This window comes from Phacochoerus africanus, chromosome 2 (assembly GCF_016906955.1).
Source record: "Phacochoerus africanus isolate WHEZ1 chromosome 2, ROS_Pafr_v1, whole genome shotgun sequence".
NCBI lineage: Eukaryota > Metazoa > Chordata > Mammalia > Artiodactyla > Suidae > Phacochoerus > Phacochoerus africanus.
The window spans coordinates 78,059,363-78,073,604 of record NC_062545.1 but is presented as its reverse complement, the minus strand read 5'-3'; the positions used below and the strand labels follow the sequence as shown (position 1 = coordinate 78,073,604).

Below are 14,242 nucleotides of genomic sequence, written 5' to 3'. Positions count from 1 at the left end.
AACCCATGAAGTCTTTATCCCTATACAGATTCTGACATGGCACACCAGTATTCCTATGATCATTTTGCCCAGCACTGTCCCTATGTATGCTTGTCTCCCAGAGTGACTATTAAAAGTTCCCCCTTCACTCTCAAAAGTGTCCCAGTTTAAACTAAATAAAGTATATGACCATTCCTAGATATTATCATCCTCACTTAATTTAATAGTATTCTAGATACACTACATGTTATGCACTGTATAATAAATAAAGTTCCTGTCACTTTTTATATCAAATATATATAAGGAGAATTTACTGTTGAGGTGAGTAAAGGATTAATCCATTTGTAATGTTAACCATCAAATGGCTTATAGTTGTGAGAGAATTTTTTTATTAAAATATAGTTGATTTACACAGTGCACTATTTTTTAAATTTTAGTTGCTCTTAAAGCAAGGTACACCCATTTTACCATGTGCCCATATCATTATTTTCCTCCCATAAGAAAATTTAAAGAAAAAAGTAATTCAAATAAGGTATCACTATATATTATGTGAAGGAATTTTGCAGCTTAAAGTGACGTGTTCCTCTTTGCTGCTGTGTCTTTCGTACATACAGCTAAGCGCCCTCTGGTGTTTGTCAGAAGAGATTGTATTAGAGCTCTGACATCCTCCAGCTGTCTTTCATTACTTCAATGAATTCAAAGTTTCCATATCAAGAAATAAATTAAATGAATGTGGTAATAACAATAAGCCTTGTCCCTGGAAGGATGAAGCCAAAGTAAAAAATATTCATGTTGTGTTTCGTAAATATAACTCAATTTAAACTGGACCAGAAATCAACTTGTTAAATTTTTTCAGTGTTTTATATGTTTGTGTCTTTATTTTTTTTTAAGCTGGAAGGAGTCACATCAAGAGTAAGATTCATTTTATTTTCTGCATCATCTAACTTTAAAATGGTGACAAATTTTGGTCTCTGGAAAGCATTAGAACAGGGCAAGAGGGAGAATAGAATTGGGGGAAAGAACACGTGACACAGATGGTAGAGTCTGTTCAGAGAGCCCCCTCTTCAGGGAAGGGGCTGATGGCTGCAGCACTGCTACCCAGGGAGCTTGTATGGAGGGGATTTCGGATGAATCCTCTGGAGCTTGTGTTTGCTATGACACCATTTTTGCATTCTCTTCCTTGACCAAGGGCTGCTTGCTTGGGTTGTGCTTGGGAGATGTAAAAACATTCCAGGTAAAATCATGGCCTCCCTAACACCATACACAAAAATAAACTCCAAATGGATGAAAGACCTAGATATAAGACCAGACACTATCAAACTCTTAGAGGAAAACATAGGCCAAACATTCTCTGACATAAACGACAGCAACATCTTCTCAGATCCACCTCTTCGAGTATTGACAATAAAAACAAAAATAAACAAATGGGACCTAATCAAACTTAAAATTTTCTGCACAGTAAAGGAAACCCTAAACAAAATGAAAAGACAATCTGCAGAATGGGAGAAAATCTTTGCAAGTGAATCAACTGACAAGGGATTCATCTCCAAAATTTATAATCAACTTCTGCAGCTCCATACCAAAAAAAAAAAAAAAAAAAAAAACCTCATCAAAAAATGGGCAGAAGATCTAAACAGACAGTTCTCCAAAGAAGACATACAGATGGCCAAAAAACACATGAAAAGATGTTCAACATCACTCATTATTAGAGAAATGCAAATCAAAACCACAATGAGGTACCACCTTACACCAGCCAGAATGGCCATCATCAAAAAGTCTACGAACAGTAAGTGCTGGAGAGGGTGTGGGGAAAGAGGAACCCTATTACACTGTGGGTGGGATTGTAAATTGGTGCAACCACTGTGGAAAACAGTATGGAGATTCCTCAGAAAACTAAACATAGAACTACGATTTGATCCAGCAATCCCACTCTTGGGCATCTATCCAGAGAAAACCATGACTCAAAAAGATACATGTACTCCAGTGTTCATTGCAGCACTATTTACAATAGCCAAGACGTGGAAACAACCTAAATGTCCATCAACAGAGGAGTGGATCCAGAAGATGTGGTCGACATTCACAATGGAATATTACTCAGCCATTCAAAGGAACGAAATACCGGCATTTTTAACAACGTGGATGGACCTAGAAATTATCATGCTAAGTGAAGTCAGCCATACAATGAGACACCAACATCAAATGCTTTCACTGACGTGTGGAATCTGAACGGACAGACTGAACTTTGCAGAACAGATGCTGACTCACAGACATTGAAAAACTTATGGTCTCCAGAGGAGACTGTTTGGGGGGTGGGAGGATATGCTTGGGTTATGGGATGGAAATCCTGTGAAACTGGATTGTTATGATCATTATACAACTATAGATGTGATAAATTCGAGTAATAAAGAAAAGAAAAAAAAAATCATGGCCTAATCCTCTAACTGGAAGACTGGATGAAAGGAGAGAAGTTCGAAACAGCCACTTTCCTGTCCTGGGTGTCTACCTACCAGCAATCTGTGTAGCACATCACCCTGCAGTCCAGTCAGGTACTGCAGCCCTTTGTCACAGAGCTGAGCCAAAAAGCACCAGGCAAGGCAGTGGGCACTGACCAAGTGCCAGACTGAAGAACTCTCCCCTGTTTTAAATATAACCCATTAATCCGTCTTTCTGAGGTCAAAGGAAGTATATGTCCCCATGCCATGTATACAGGCCAGTGTCCTGGCCTTGAGCCATTTCTTAAATCAGCTTCTGTCCTTACACAGACACACACGGAAATAAGCACATACACACAAACACCCACACATCCTTTCTTCAGAAGCCATGTTTGAGTTGGGATTTCATTTTGACAAGTCCTACGTAGGCGCTCTGAAACAATTGAGAGGATGAAATCAGCTTCTCAGAGAAGAACTCCATTTATTCTGAGCCAAAGCTGCTCGAGTTGTTATTTGTACACAAGTGCCATCGGTGTTGATGGGAATCTGGAAGGCAGCACTGAAAATAGCATTTAGCCCACTAAGCATAATCCTTTAAATCTCCATGGTAATTCAGTTGCAGCAGTGGCTGGACCACCCAAAAGCCATTGGATGCATAGAGCATTTTGAGATCTGCCTGCTTTCTCAACAAGTCTCTCTTTGAACCTTTAAGCATTTTAATCAGCAGAGTGTCAAACTCATCAGCAGACATGGGTAATTCTCTAGTCTGGCATCTTGAGATTCAGTAAAATTCAAAGGGTAAATTACATATGAAAGATGATTGGTTTGACTTGAACTGTGACTGATGGCCTAAGAATAGTATCTGTAATTCTAAAGCTGGTCATGGTATGTCTTCATGCATGATTTCTGAGACCATTTTATATGTTATAGTACTTCTAAATGTCAGGGAAATTTATGTTTATGGAATACATTATTCCCACTCCTCCTCATATGCACATACACAACCTTTCCTTCTTGTAAATTTAATCTGGTGTTTATGTGGTTTACTTATAGGAAACTCAAGCCTCAAGAAAGGGCCAGTTGGCTCAGAAGGAAAGCATGGATACCATTAACCATGCAACTCAGCTTGCAGAGCAAGCCCACGATTTGAGGGATAAAATCCAAGGTGAATATATTCTCTTCTTGTTCAGCTTCATTCATGTCAAGGAGTCATTCATGTTATTAACAACAGTAAAAATAATGGCTACTGTCAGTGTTTACTATGTGCCAAGACCTGTTGTTAGAGTATTATAGGTTTAAACTCATCTAAGGTCTTCTTTTAAGTTTGTTTATCTGGGACTTCTGAGCACTCTTCTCTACTTACTCTCTGTCTGCTTTCAAGAATAAATACAGAAAATCATTTACTTTCCAGGCATTTCACAGAAGTGGAATGCCACAGTACCTTTCCAGTAGAGGAAATTATATGCTGTGGTATCTCTAAAATGCAAGAGTTGAGTAGGAGTCACGATTTTCTCAATTATTTGCAGTGAAAAACCATGTCTTTAGAGTGGCAGTAAACTGTCTACTAATCTGTGATACTTTCCCAAGGACCAGGCAGGCAGTGTGCTCTGATCCCCAATCCAGGAGAAAAGCCAGGAAGGGGTGTGGAAGATTTCTTCACCCTACATGTAAAATGCAGCAGGTTTTATCTTTTTCTTGAGGGTTTACTTATTTGTGCTCTAACGTCTCTTAAGTGCAGGCTGCATTGTGAAGACTGTCTTAATAACACACTAAAAGCCAGCCTTCAATTTACCAACAGAAAACAGGCAATTGTGTTTGTTCTAAGATAAAGACAAATTTCCTTGGGTTATAGTCAAATAAGATACACTATTTGTGTACTTCCATAGTTTTTATTATCCTATATATTAAGATCTAAGCGACAATTCCAAGTGCATCTCAAGGGCACAGTGAAAGTAAAGGGACCCACGGTGGGAGATTTGCATCTTTGTGCTGAGGTATAGAGAGCATATTCCAGGAAAAAGGATCTCTATATATCGAGCCAAGATTAATCATTTGTTGTATTTCCTTTGGTGCCCATAATACATAATAAAAACAAATGGGATGCATTTCAAACATTCCCTGCTCCCATCTTCACTATCTCATGCTTTTGCATCTACTAATAAAATATTCTTTTCCTATAACATTTCAGAGTTAGTATTGACTTGTTCAAAAAGTAAGATTAAACCTAGATTAGCTTCATCTAATTAAGAAATAAGTGTCCCTCTAAGCAGCGAATAAAACCAGCATCTTAGCCATTCAGAAAAAAATAATTCACCTTTGCTGTTGTAACTCAATTTTTGATTGAGTTGTTTCATTTAGAAAGAATCTAAGCCCTCTTATTTGATCCTTAGGACATAGGAAAAGAAGGGGGGGGAAGAAATGTAAACGGAAAACAATATCCATCAATTTTTACCTTTTTAAAGTAATGTACAGTCTCCAAAGACCAAAGGCAAAAATGTTATTCTCTGTATTTCCTTTTTCTAATCTAGACCAGACATAGCTAAAATAAAACAAGCCAAATTGTAAATCTGATATCTACATCAGAATACCAAGAAATTCAGCATTGCAAGTGCCAGAAGAAAAATATCTATGTTTACTTTGACTTAATATTTTAGACTTTAATTGACAAGTGAGTATTTAATCCCTTCATAATTTTTTAGCATACCTTGATTTCCCTAAAACTCTTAGTAATATTTTATAACATTGAAAACCTCTTCCCTCATTTATCTCCCTTGCTTCAGAATTCAGGGATGCTGCACACCAATAGTGTGTCATTCCTTATTCCCAACCATCTCTAAAATAACTACCATCGACCTTCAAGCTATTACCCATATACAATACAAGCCCTTATCCTGGGATGATTTATGTGACACCAGTGTTTGTTTACCCATCTTATCTGGCCAACCGCATAGATCATAGTAAACCACAGACACACAATTTCATTTATGCCAGAAAGATAAAATGCTTCCTCCTGGAGCTGCTGTAGGACAAGGTAGCAGTTACATAACTTTCATCTGATCATATGTAGTAGGAAGAGGGAACCAGAGACCTGCTCAGCTCCACCAGTATTCAGACAACTCATTTAATCCCTCTGAACCTCAGCAGTCCCTCCAGTTCTAAAATTCTCCATTCTGCTATAGACATGGGATGACAATGACCCAGAGTCAGAATGGCACCATCTTGACAAGCAGTCATGCCACAGAAGCAACTGCAAGAAAAAATGTATCTATCAGTGAGCAAAAACTCACATCCTATTGTAACAAACCTCTATATTATATCTAGTCTGTTCAACAGTCTGAGAGGCTCACTTGGGCAACCGTCAGTATACACTCTGGCTTAGAGCTTGGGTAAATTCCTTGGCTAAATTACAATTAATGTCTCTAATGCTTCCTACATGTGACAGGAAATACCTCAGAATATTTTCTCCAAATTGTGTATTTTATGTAAAGGTTTATCATAGACCCCAGATTTGTGTTTTAAATATTAATGGCTCTTTTAAGGTTTTTATTAATAGGTTTGAATCACAGTAGAAATCAGACTCAGCTGAAATCAAGGGAGGCTTTGTATTAATTCCATTCTGAAAACACCAAATGGGAAGTGAAGAAAAGTGATTTCCTCAGGTTAACCTCTCCTTTGAATGAATATAGGATGAACTCTGGTGCTGACAGCAATATTTGCAGGGTGAATATCACCACGAGCATGAGTGTCTTTCCATTTTAGAATCAGCCCTACACTTTGCCCTGTCTGTGTTTTCAGTGACAGAACCATCAAGTGCCCAGTTCTCTCTCCCTGCTGCCTTTTCTCACTGTGTCCTTCCTTTCAGAAATCAACAACAAGATGCTCTATTATGGGGAAGAGCAGGAGCTTAGCCCTGAGGAGATCTCTGAGAAGCTGATGTTGGCACAGAAGATGCTTGAGGAGATCCGACACCGTCGGCCATTCCTCACCCAGCGGGAACTTGTAGATGAAGAGGCAGATGAAGCCTATGAATGTAGGTGTATTCAGTTCCTAGAGTCCCACACATCTGCGTCCTTGGTGGGTCCAGGAGAGGACCTTGAGCCGCAAGGCAACATTTGGCCAAAGCAGCCAATTCGCAATATTCAGAGTTACTTAGAGCTTATATGTAGCCTCAGGGAGTCATTCAGGACTATATGATCAAGAATTTTAGGGAGTTCCCGTCGTGGTGTAGTGGTTGACGAATCCGACTAGGAACCATGAGGTTGCGGGTTCAGTCCCTGCCTTTGCTCAATGGGTTAATGATCTGGCGTTGCCATGAGCTGTGGTGTAGGTTGCAGTCACGGCTCGGATCCCGTGTTACTGTGGCTCTGGCATAGGCTGGTGGCTACAGCTCCGATTCGACCCCTAGCCTGGGAACCTCCATATGCCACGGGAGCGGCCCAAAGAAATAGCAAAAAGACAAAAAAAAAAAAAAAAGAATTTTAGATCCAGGTCAAACCCTGAGCTTTGGAGAAATAGCTGAGATTCCACAAGGAATCTACAAAACTTTACTTCTGAGGAGAAGAAATAGGAACTTAGCAGCAGGTGAAAAAACAAGGGAAGGAAAGCTAAGGGGAACCAATTCCCGACTACAATAAGAGAATTCTCATTGAGAAGGCAATAAAGCCGCAAGCCTGGCAACATTCATGTTCTGATGCCCATGAGTGACTTTTAACGACTTTGAACCTTCAGTGGAAATTTAGCATTTTCTTTAATGATGAATGTAGGTGGCAAACCACAGTAGTATTGGTGAATCTGTGATTTGGTCACTGTATCAATTATCAATTACTATCTCACAATCCCCCCAAACATGTTCATTTAAAACAATAACCATTTATTTGCTCATGATTTCATAGGTTGGCAGTTTAGGCTGGACTCTACCTAGACAGCTCATGTCTACTCCATGTGGCCTGGTCAAGTTCACTCACATGTCTAGGGTCTTAGCTGGGATGGCTGGGCCTCTCCCTCTGGGCAGGGCTTTATCCTCAAGGAAGCTAGCTGAGCCCTGTTCATATGGCAGCAGCCTTCTAGGAGGGAACGAATGGGAAGTGCAAGGTTTCTTGAGGCCTGGACTCAGAACTCAGCAATATCTTGTTCATTCCATTTATCATGACCACCCCAGGTTCAAGGTGAGGAAATAGACTTCACTCTTGATGGGAAGAGTTGCAAATAATTTGTATCCCTTTTAATCTACACAGCTAACTAAAGAAGGTACAAATTTATGTATAGTATTTTAGTTGTTATCTCAACAGTAAACTCATCAAAAGTTCAAAATTTTAGTAGTTATTGGTCTCACCTCTAAATTTTGTAATGCATTAATGAAGAAGCACATGTATTATTATATTTCCAATTTGGGGTTTTTTTTAACATATTGGTCTCCTTTTTGATTCTGTGTGTTTTATTTTGTGCATTTTAAAGCACATAAGAAGGGATCTGAAGGCTTTATCAGATTGTAAAGGGGCCCATGGCACATAAAGGGTTAAGAGCTCCTATATTAGATCATTTTCCTGCAATGGGTACTATCAACTTCTGTTAAAAATTGTTAGGAATATTCCAGAAGAGGATCATTCTTGACATAAACACATATTGTGATAGCAAACTTAGAAAGTCTTAGAAACGGTAAGAAATAAAGAAGAATCTAAATCCCCATTTCTGAGTTGGGACAAGGCTGGCAGTCAGGAAGGCTGGAGCTCTAATGGCACAGACAGATGTTTCCAGGCTCCTTGCCTATTTAACAAAATGCCCTGGGGAAATGGCACCAATCACCTCTCCCACTTAGCTGCCTTCCAACTAGTGGGTGCATTTTCAACCACTTTCCTTACTCAGCCATGAACTTGTATCTTCTGCTTGTGATGATGAGAGTAAATACAAAACCTCAGTAAGGTAGACTGATAGCCCCTGGAAGAAAAATGGAAGGTTCATAGTCAATGCATATGACTTTGATCGGAGAATTAAGACAAATACAAAGTTGGAGAATATACCATTGCCATTTAATCTTCATCCCACTGGAAATTATGATTTAGGTTTGATCTAAAGGAGCTAACTAAAAACAGCTGACTGGAGAGAATATAGAAAATGAGTGGTTGTGAATATCATTTGTAAGTAACAGACACAATAATTTGGGTTGTCCTTATAGTATAGAAACTATACTATATCCAAGTTCCCTTTTATGTAAAATTATTAATAATCTGGGTAATAATAAACCTAGTTTAATAACATGGTTTCCAAGTAAAACATAACCTTGACAGAAAAACTAATCAGACTGTTTTTAGCTAGCGGTGATCCAGGGGCTCCCAAACCCTCAAAATAGTATTTAAAACTTCAAGTATCGGGAGTTCCCATCGTGGCGCAGTGGTTAACTAATCCGACTAGGAACCATGAGGTTGCGGGTTCGGTCCCTGCCCTTGCTCAGTGGGTTAACAATCCGGTGTTGCCGTGAGCTGTGGTGTAGGTTGCAGATGCAACTCGGATCCCGCGTTGCTGTGGCTCTGGCGTAGGCTGGCGGCTACGGCTCCGATTCGACCCCTAGCCTGGGAACCTCCATATGCCGCGGGAGCGGCCCAAAGAAATAGCAAAAAAAAAAAAAAAAAAAGACAAAAAAATAAAAATAAGACTTCAAGTATCAAAGATAGGGCTATTTTTGTGAACAGCTTCACAAAAATACTGCTAAAGAAGGCATATTCTGATGGTTTGCCTCTTTGCTAAATGTGAGATGGGGTGGGAGGAGACAGAAGAAGCTGGACTGAGTTTCTGTGTACCTTCCTTCCAGTGCTGAGCCAGGCTGAGAATTGGCAGCGGCTGTACAATGATACTCGCTCTCTGTTTCCTGTCGTCCTGGAGCAGCTGGACGACTACAATGCTAAGTTATCAGACCTCCAGGAATCACTTGACCAGGCCCTTGACCATGTCAGGGATGCTGAAGACATGAACAGAGCCACGGCATCCAGGCAGCGGGACCACGAGGTACAGTGGATACTCTAGCTGTAAACGCATGTGGGGCATATACAACATGAAGTTATACCAAGAAGGGAGAGTTGGTACACAGTTTTCAAAATATTGGTACATTTAAACCTTTATTTTAAAAAATATCTGTACATTTTTTTTTTTGCCACTGCAATTTGCTAATGTGTGTACACCTAAAATAATGTTGAAACCATTATAATTCTTTATATGCATGATTCCTGTGCCTACCTTTTGTTATACTGAGAGCATTAAAAGTCACAAAGCATCCCAGAACCACGTTCCTGTGAGGATATGTGTAATTTTGGGAAGGGCCTGATAAGCAAATCTCACATCCTGCCTAGTCATCAGCTGCCGAAATAGGGAGTCTAATTCAAACTAAGGTCATGCAATTACAAAGAGGTGAGAAAAATTTCCAGACTTGGCCAGAGCTTGCTGGTAGTCACCTGAGAGGCCAGGACTTGTGCATGCCCATGCCTCAAGCTTAGAACTGGTGATGCTCACGTGTCTGCCCTGAGCAGTGAACGTGCTCACAGTACCACCAAGATTGGTCGTCTTCTGGTAGGAAGACACCTGCCTCTTTATAAAGGGTTGAGTGAAAAAGCAGTGTCAAAAATAGAAAAACAGCTATGAGCCATCCATTGCTTCAGTCATATTTATTTTTATTGTCAGTAAATCCAAATTAAATTAGGTCCTCTGCCCTGATTTTCAGTTATCACTACCTCTCAGTAAGTCCTTATAAAATTTCCTAAATAAAAGTAAATTATATGTATCATCACCAGTTTGCACCATTGGAACAATCCTTTTGTTAATATTTTTAGAATAATAATGGTCAGGATAGCATTATTTTTAAAAAATAAAAATGCATGATTATCTTATAAAACAAAATCATATAGCACAAAATAATTTAAGCACAATTCAAGAAAGTTACTGGGATTCATCTTTGTCCTTAAATTTTTCTCTTTCCTGTCGTCACATCTACCAATTTTACCATGGGAATATTTTTAGTTCTCCTCCCTCTTTTCCATTCTGCTGTAACTTCTGTAGTATACGCCTTCCTCATTTCTCAACTAAAATAGCCTCCTTTCTGTCTCCTCCATTCTAGCTCATCCAACCCATGCTCCCCACCCTGCCAGAGGGGCCCACCTAAATCTGATAGTCATCTCTTGCTTTTACTAAAATAACCCGTCATTTTTTCCTTATGACCTATGGCAATACCTATGACACTACAGCTTGTGAACCATTTAACGAGTCATAAAATAAGTTTTCAGGGTTGTGTCCAGCGTTTTTAAAAAAGAAAAAGAAATGAAATAGGATAGAAAATATCCAAGTGTATCACCTATAGAAGGCATGGTTTCATCACATTTCTACCTTAAAAATGTATGTGTACTGAGTTGCAGCATAGAAGAGATTTTTCACTCTGGTTCATGGTTAAAAATATTCGCAAAGATACTTCCTATAAGACAGTCTGTGCTCTTTCATGTGGCATATGGGATCCTCTCTGCTGGGCCCCTGGCAGCTTCCTCTTTACATTTCCCCTGGTTCACACATTCCTTTTGGGTAACATCACATACCAGCGATACTTCTGCAGACTTTTTCCTCTTTTTTGCTTTGCCTGGATAATCCCAGACATCACCTCCTCCAAGAAGTCCATCCACCCCACCATTCGCAGGTCCATAGGAGCTCCTCTCCAGCAACCTCGTGATAAGCCTGTGCACCATCTCTGTTTCTGTATCATGATCATCTATTGATGGATCTGTCTCCCCTACTCAACATGAGTTTTAATATCACATTTCACTGTTAGACCCTACAGCATGGCTTAGAAAAAAAATAACACTCAAATTCCAATCTTGTACAAAACCAAAAATAAAAACCACATAGTTTAACTGTTTTAGTGTATGTAAATAGTAACCACCTAACTCATGATTACATTGTTTAATTTGCCTTCCTGCAAAATCCTATAAAAAATCTTTATCACATGAATGTAAGATTCTGTCTCTCTAGGGATTCTCATAAACCAAAGCTCCACCTTCCTAAGATTATTTCTATCTTTTTCTTTTTTTTAAGAATCAGGAAACTTTTTGTGTGTGTGTGTGTATGTGAAATGGATACTGAAGCATACTGAATAGTGCTAATTCTTTCATTTCATAATCATTAATTTCTAAACCTTCTCTTGTTCAAATTGTCCATCTCTCTGTGGGAATATCTTTGTTTCAAAGCTAATTTTATTCATTTCTGTCTAATGCTAAATGTGGTAAGTGACAGAACCCCTTTAACTTGAAGCGTATCATTTTCCAACTACTGCCAATGAGATTATCAGACAGGGAAGTTCACACATGGCTTTAAAGTCTGGTTGTTACTTCAGGGCATTAGCTGTGTCCCCATAAGGCAACTCAGATACAAGAGTTTCTGGAAGGGGTCACATCTCAGACTCTGTAACAGGAAAAACTGCTCTGAGAGAGCTAGATAATACCAATTTTTTTACCTCCCTTCCTTACATAACTTTAGTATTCATACTATCTGTGTAGAGCTGTATAACTGCCTCTCCTCATGAATTCAAGAATAATTAGTCCAACCTAATAGTCACACTATATTAACCTTGATGGATTTTGAGGGGAAATTGATTTTTGTAATGTTCTTGCTTTAAGAGAATGTCCAAATTAGGTACTTTTCTGTCGCTAGACCTTTGTCGTCTCCTGTAGCAAGGTAATTGGAGAAGATGGTTTTCATTATTCCTTTCCTCAAAATCAGAAAAGAGTGCAAGGAGGGAGAAAAACATTAAGATGAACTTGGAAAGTTTTAAAGTATGTCCTTCAAGTATAAACTTCTGTAATTATATCTATGATACCCTAGATTATACCATAACTTAGTTCAATTCCAATTTAAACTACCATTTCTTTCTTTTTTTTTCATTTGTGGCCACCCTGTGGCATGTGAAGTTCCCAGGCCAGGGATCAGATCTGAGCCAAAGTCATGCCCTAAGCTGCAGCTGCAGCAACACTGGATCCTTAACCTGCTGTGCCAGCCTGGGGATTGAACCTGCGTCCCAGTACTCCCAAGATGCCGCCAATCCTGTTGCACTACAGCAGGAACCCCTAAACTAACATTTTTAAAGTAACCTCAGGAGTTCCTTTGTGGCTCAGTGAGTTAAGGATCTGGCATTGTCACTGCAGTGGGTCAAAATGCTGCTGTGGTGCAGCTATGGGTTCAATCCCTGGCCCAAGAAATTCCTCATGCTGCAGGTGTGGCAAATAAGATAGATAGATGGATGGATGGATAGATAGATAGAAAGGTAGATAGATAGATAGATAGATAGATAGATAGATAGATAGATAGATAGATAGATAGATAACATCAGCTCATTTTTACTCAGATTGTAAAATAAGTTTACTTTTCCATCTTAATGTTTCATTCTGTGTTGCTTTCAACCTCTGAACTCATCTGAAGCTCCACAATGTTTTTTCAGAATCACAACATCCCTGACTCTAAAACCCCAAAGTGAAGGTAGAAATTAAAGTATTTGTCAAAAAATATATCCATACTTAGGCAGTTTCCTTCCTCAGAACATATAAATATCTAACATAAAAAAGCTCTGAATAGGAAGAAGCAAGATCATAATTTTATGCTTTTATAAAAAGGCAGTTTTAAATTTTTAAAAGGAGGTAAAGACTCTTTTGTCTATACTTTATTCCTGTCCACATGAGCTATTTGTTCCCAGCCCAAGTTAGAACATGATTAGATGCTTTTTGGAATTAACTCCTTTCCCAGTTACTGCGAATACAGAGCCTCTGTTCAAGCCTGTAACCCCAGAGCTATTCCATGTTTATGGAGAAAGCAGTCAGGCCCCTCTGGAGTGTCAGCTCTTCTTGATGTGGTGGCATTGTAAGTAATAATCATAACTATGTGGTTTGAATCTCCCGAGGTACTTACTTTCATTATCTCCATTTTATCAGTAAGAAAGCCGAGCCTGGGCTGGGTAGAAATCCCCAGAGTCGCACCGAAAATCAGTGATGGGCCTGGGATGGGAACCCAGATCAGTCTGAGTATAGTGCAGCAAGCCGACAGCACTGTCCCTGGTGCCACTTTTATCTAAAATGACCTTGTCTTCCTCTCTGCCATGCTCTTCCTCCCGCAGAAGCAACATGAAAGAGTGAGGGACCAGATGGAAGGCGTGAACGCTTCTCTGAGCATGTCTTCTGACTCTCTGACAGTGCCGAGGCTGACCCTTTCAGAACTTGATGACATAATAAAGGTAAGGATGCGTGTGACTTGTTCAAGTTTGTATTTATAGCAGGTTAGAGCAGTGGCTCAGTCTCACAGAGGAATAACCAACTCCAGTCTGTCAGGTTAGCTGGCATTATCAAATAAGATCAGCTGACTGGATTTTTCAGTTTCTTTCATTGTGCAGTTGCCACTGGCCACACATGGCTACTTAAATTTGAATTACTTAAAATAATATTAAAATTTAATTCCTCAGTCACATTAGCCACATTTCATGTGCCCATTATACCACGTGGCTGCTTATTGAGCAGCACAAATAATTGCAGGAAGTTCTATTAAAAGTGCAAATCTAGATCCATCCTATTCACTCTTTACTCATAAGCCATGTGTTTAATAAAGCTGGCACTCAATAAAAGTCACATTATTTAAAGTAGGCATTTTCCTACTTTAAATGTAGTGAACCAAACCATCACAAAAGTACTCTTAGCTCATTTTTATTACCTTTGAAAGAATATCAATTTAAAGACATCTGATCACCATCTCATTCTTTGACTATTTCAGCACCAAGCTGCCTATTTTCCTCTCCATCCCTACTCCCATCACAATCCTTGATA

General features: G+C 39.3%; 1 protein-coding gene across 3 annotated transcripts in view; it reads left to right on the top strand.

The window, feature by feature from the left end:
• Window positions 1-14,242, top strand: part of LAMA4 (laminin subunit alpha 4) — a 152,234-nt gene that overhangs the window by 80,890 nt on the left and 57,102 nt on the right. For all 3 annotated transcript variants that reach the window (XM_047762940.1, XM_047762950.1, XM_047762958.1), the window contains 4 exons: window positions 3,465-3,576; window positions 6,274-6,441; window positions 9,217-9,410; window positions 13,543-13,659. In XM_047762940.1, coding sequence (XP_047618896.1) covers window positions 3,465-3,576; window positions 6,274-6,441; window positions 9,217-9,410; window positions 13,543-13,659 — 591 coding nt within the window. The remainder of the gene's footprint in view (window positions 1-3,464; window positions 3,577-6,273; window positions 6,442-9,216; window positions 9,411-13,542; window positions 13,660-14,242) is intronic.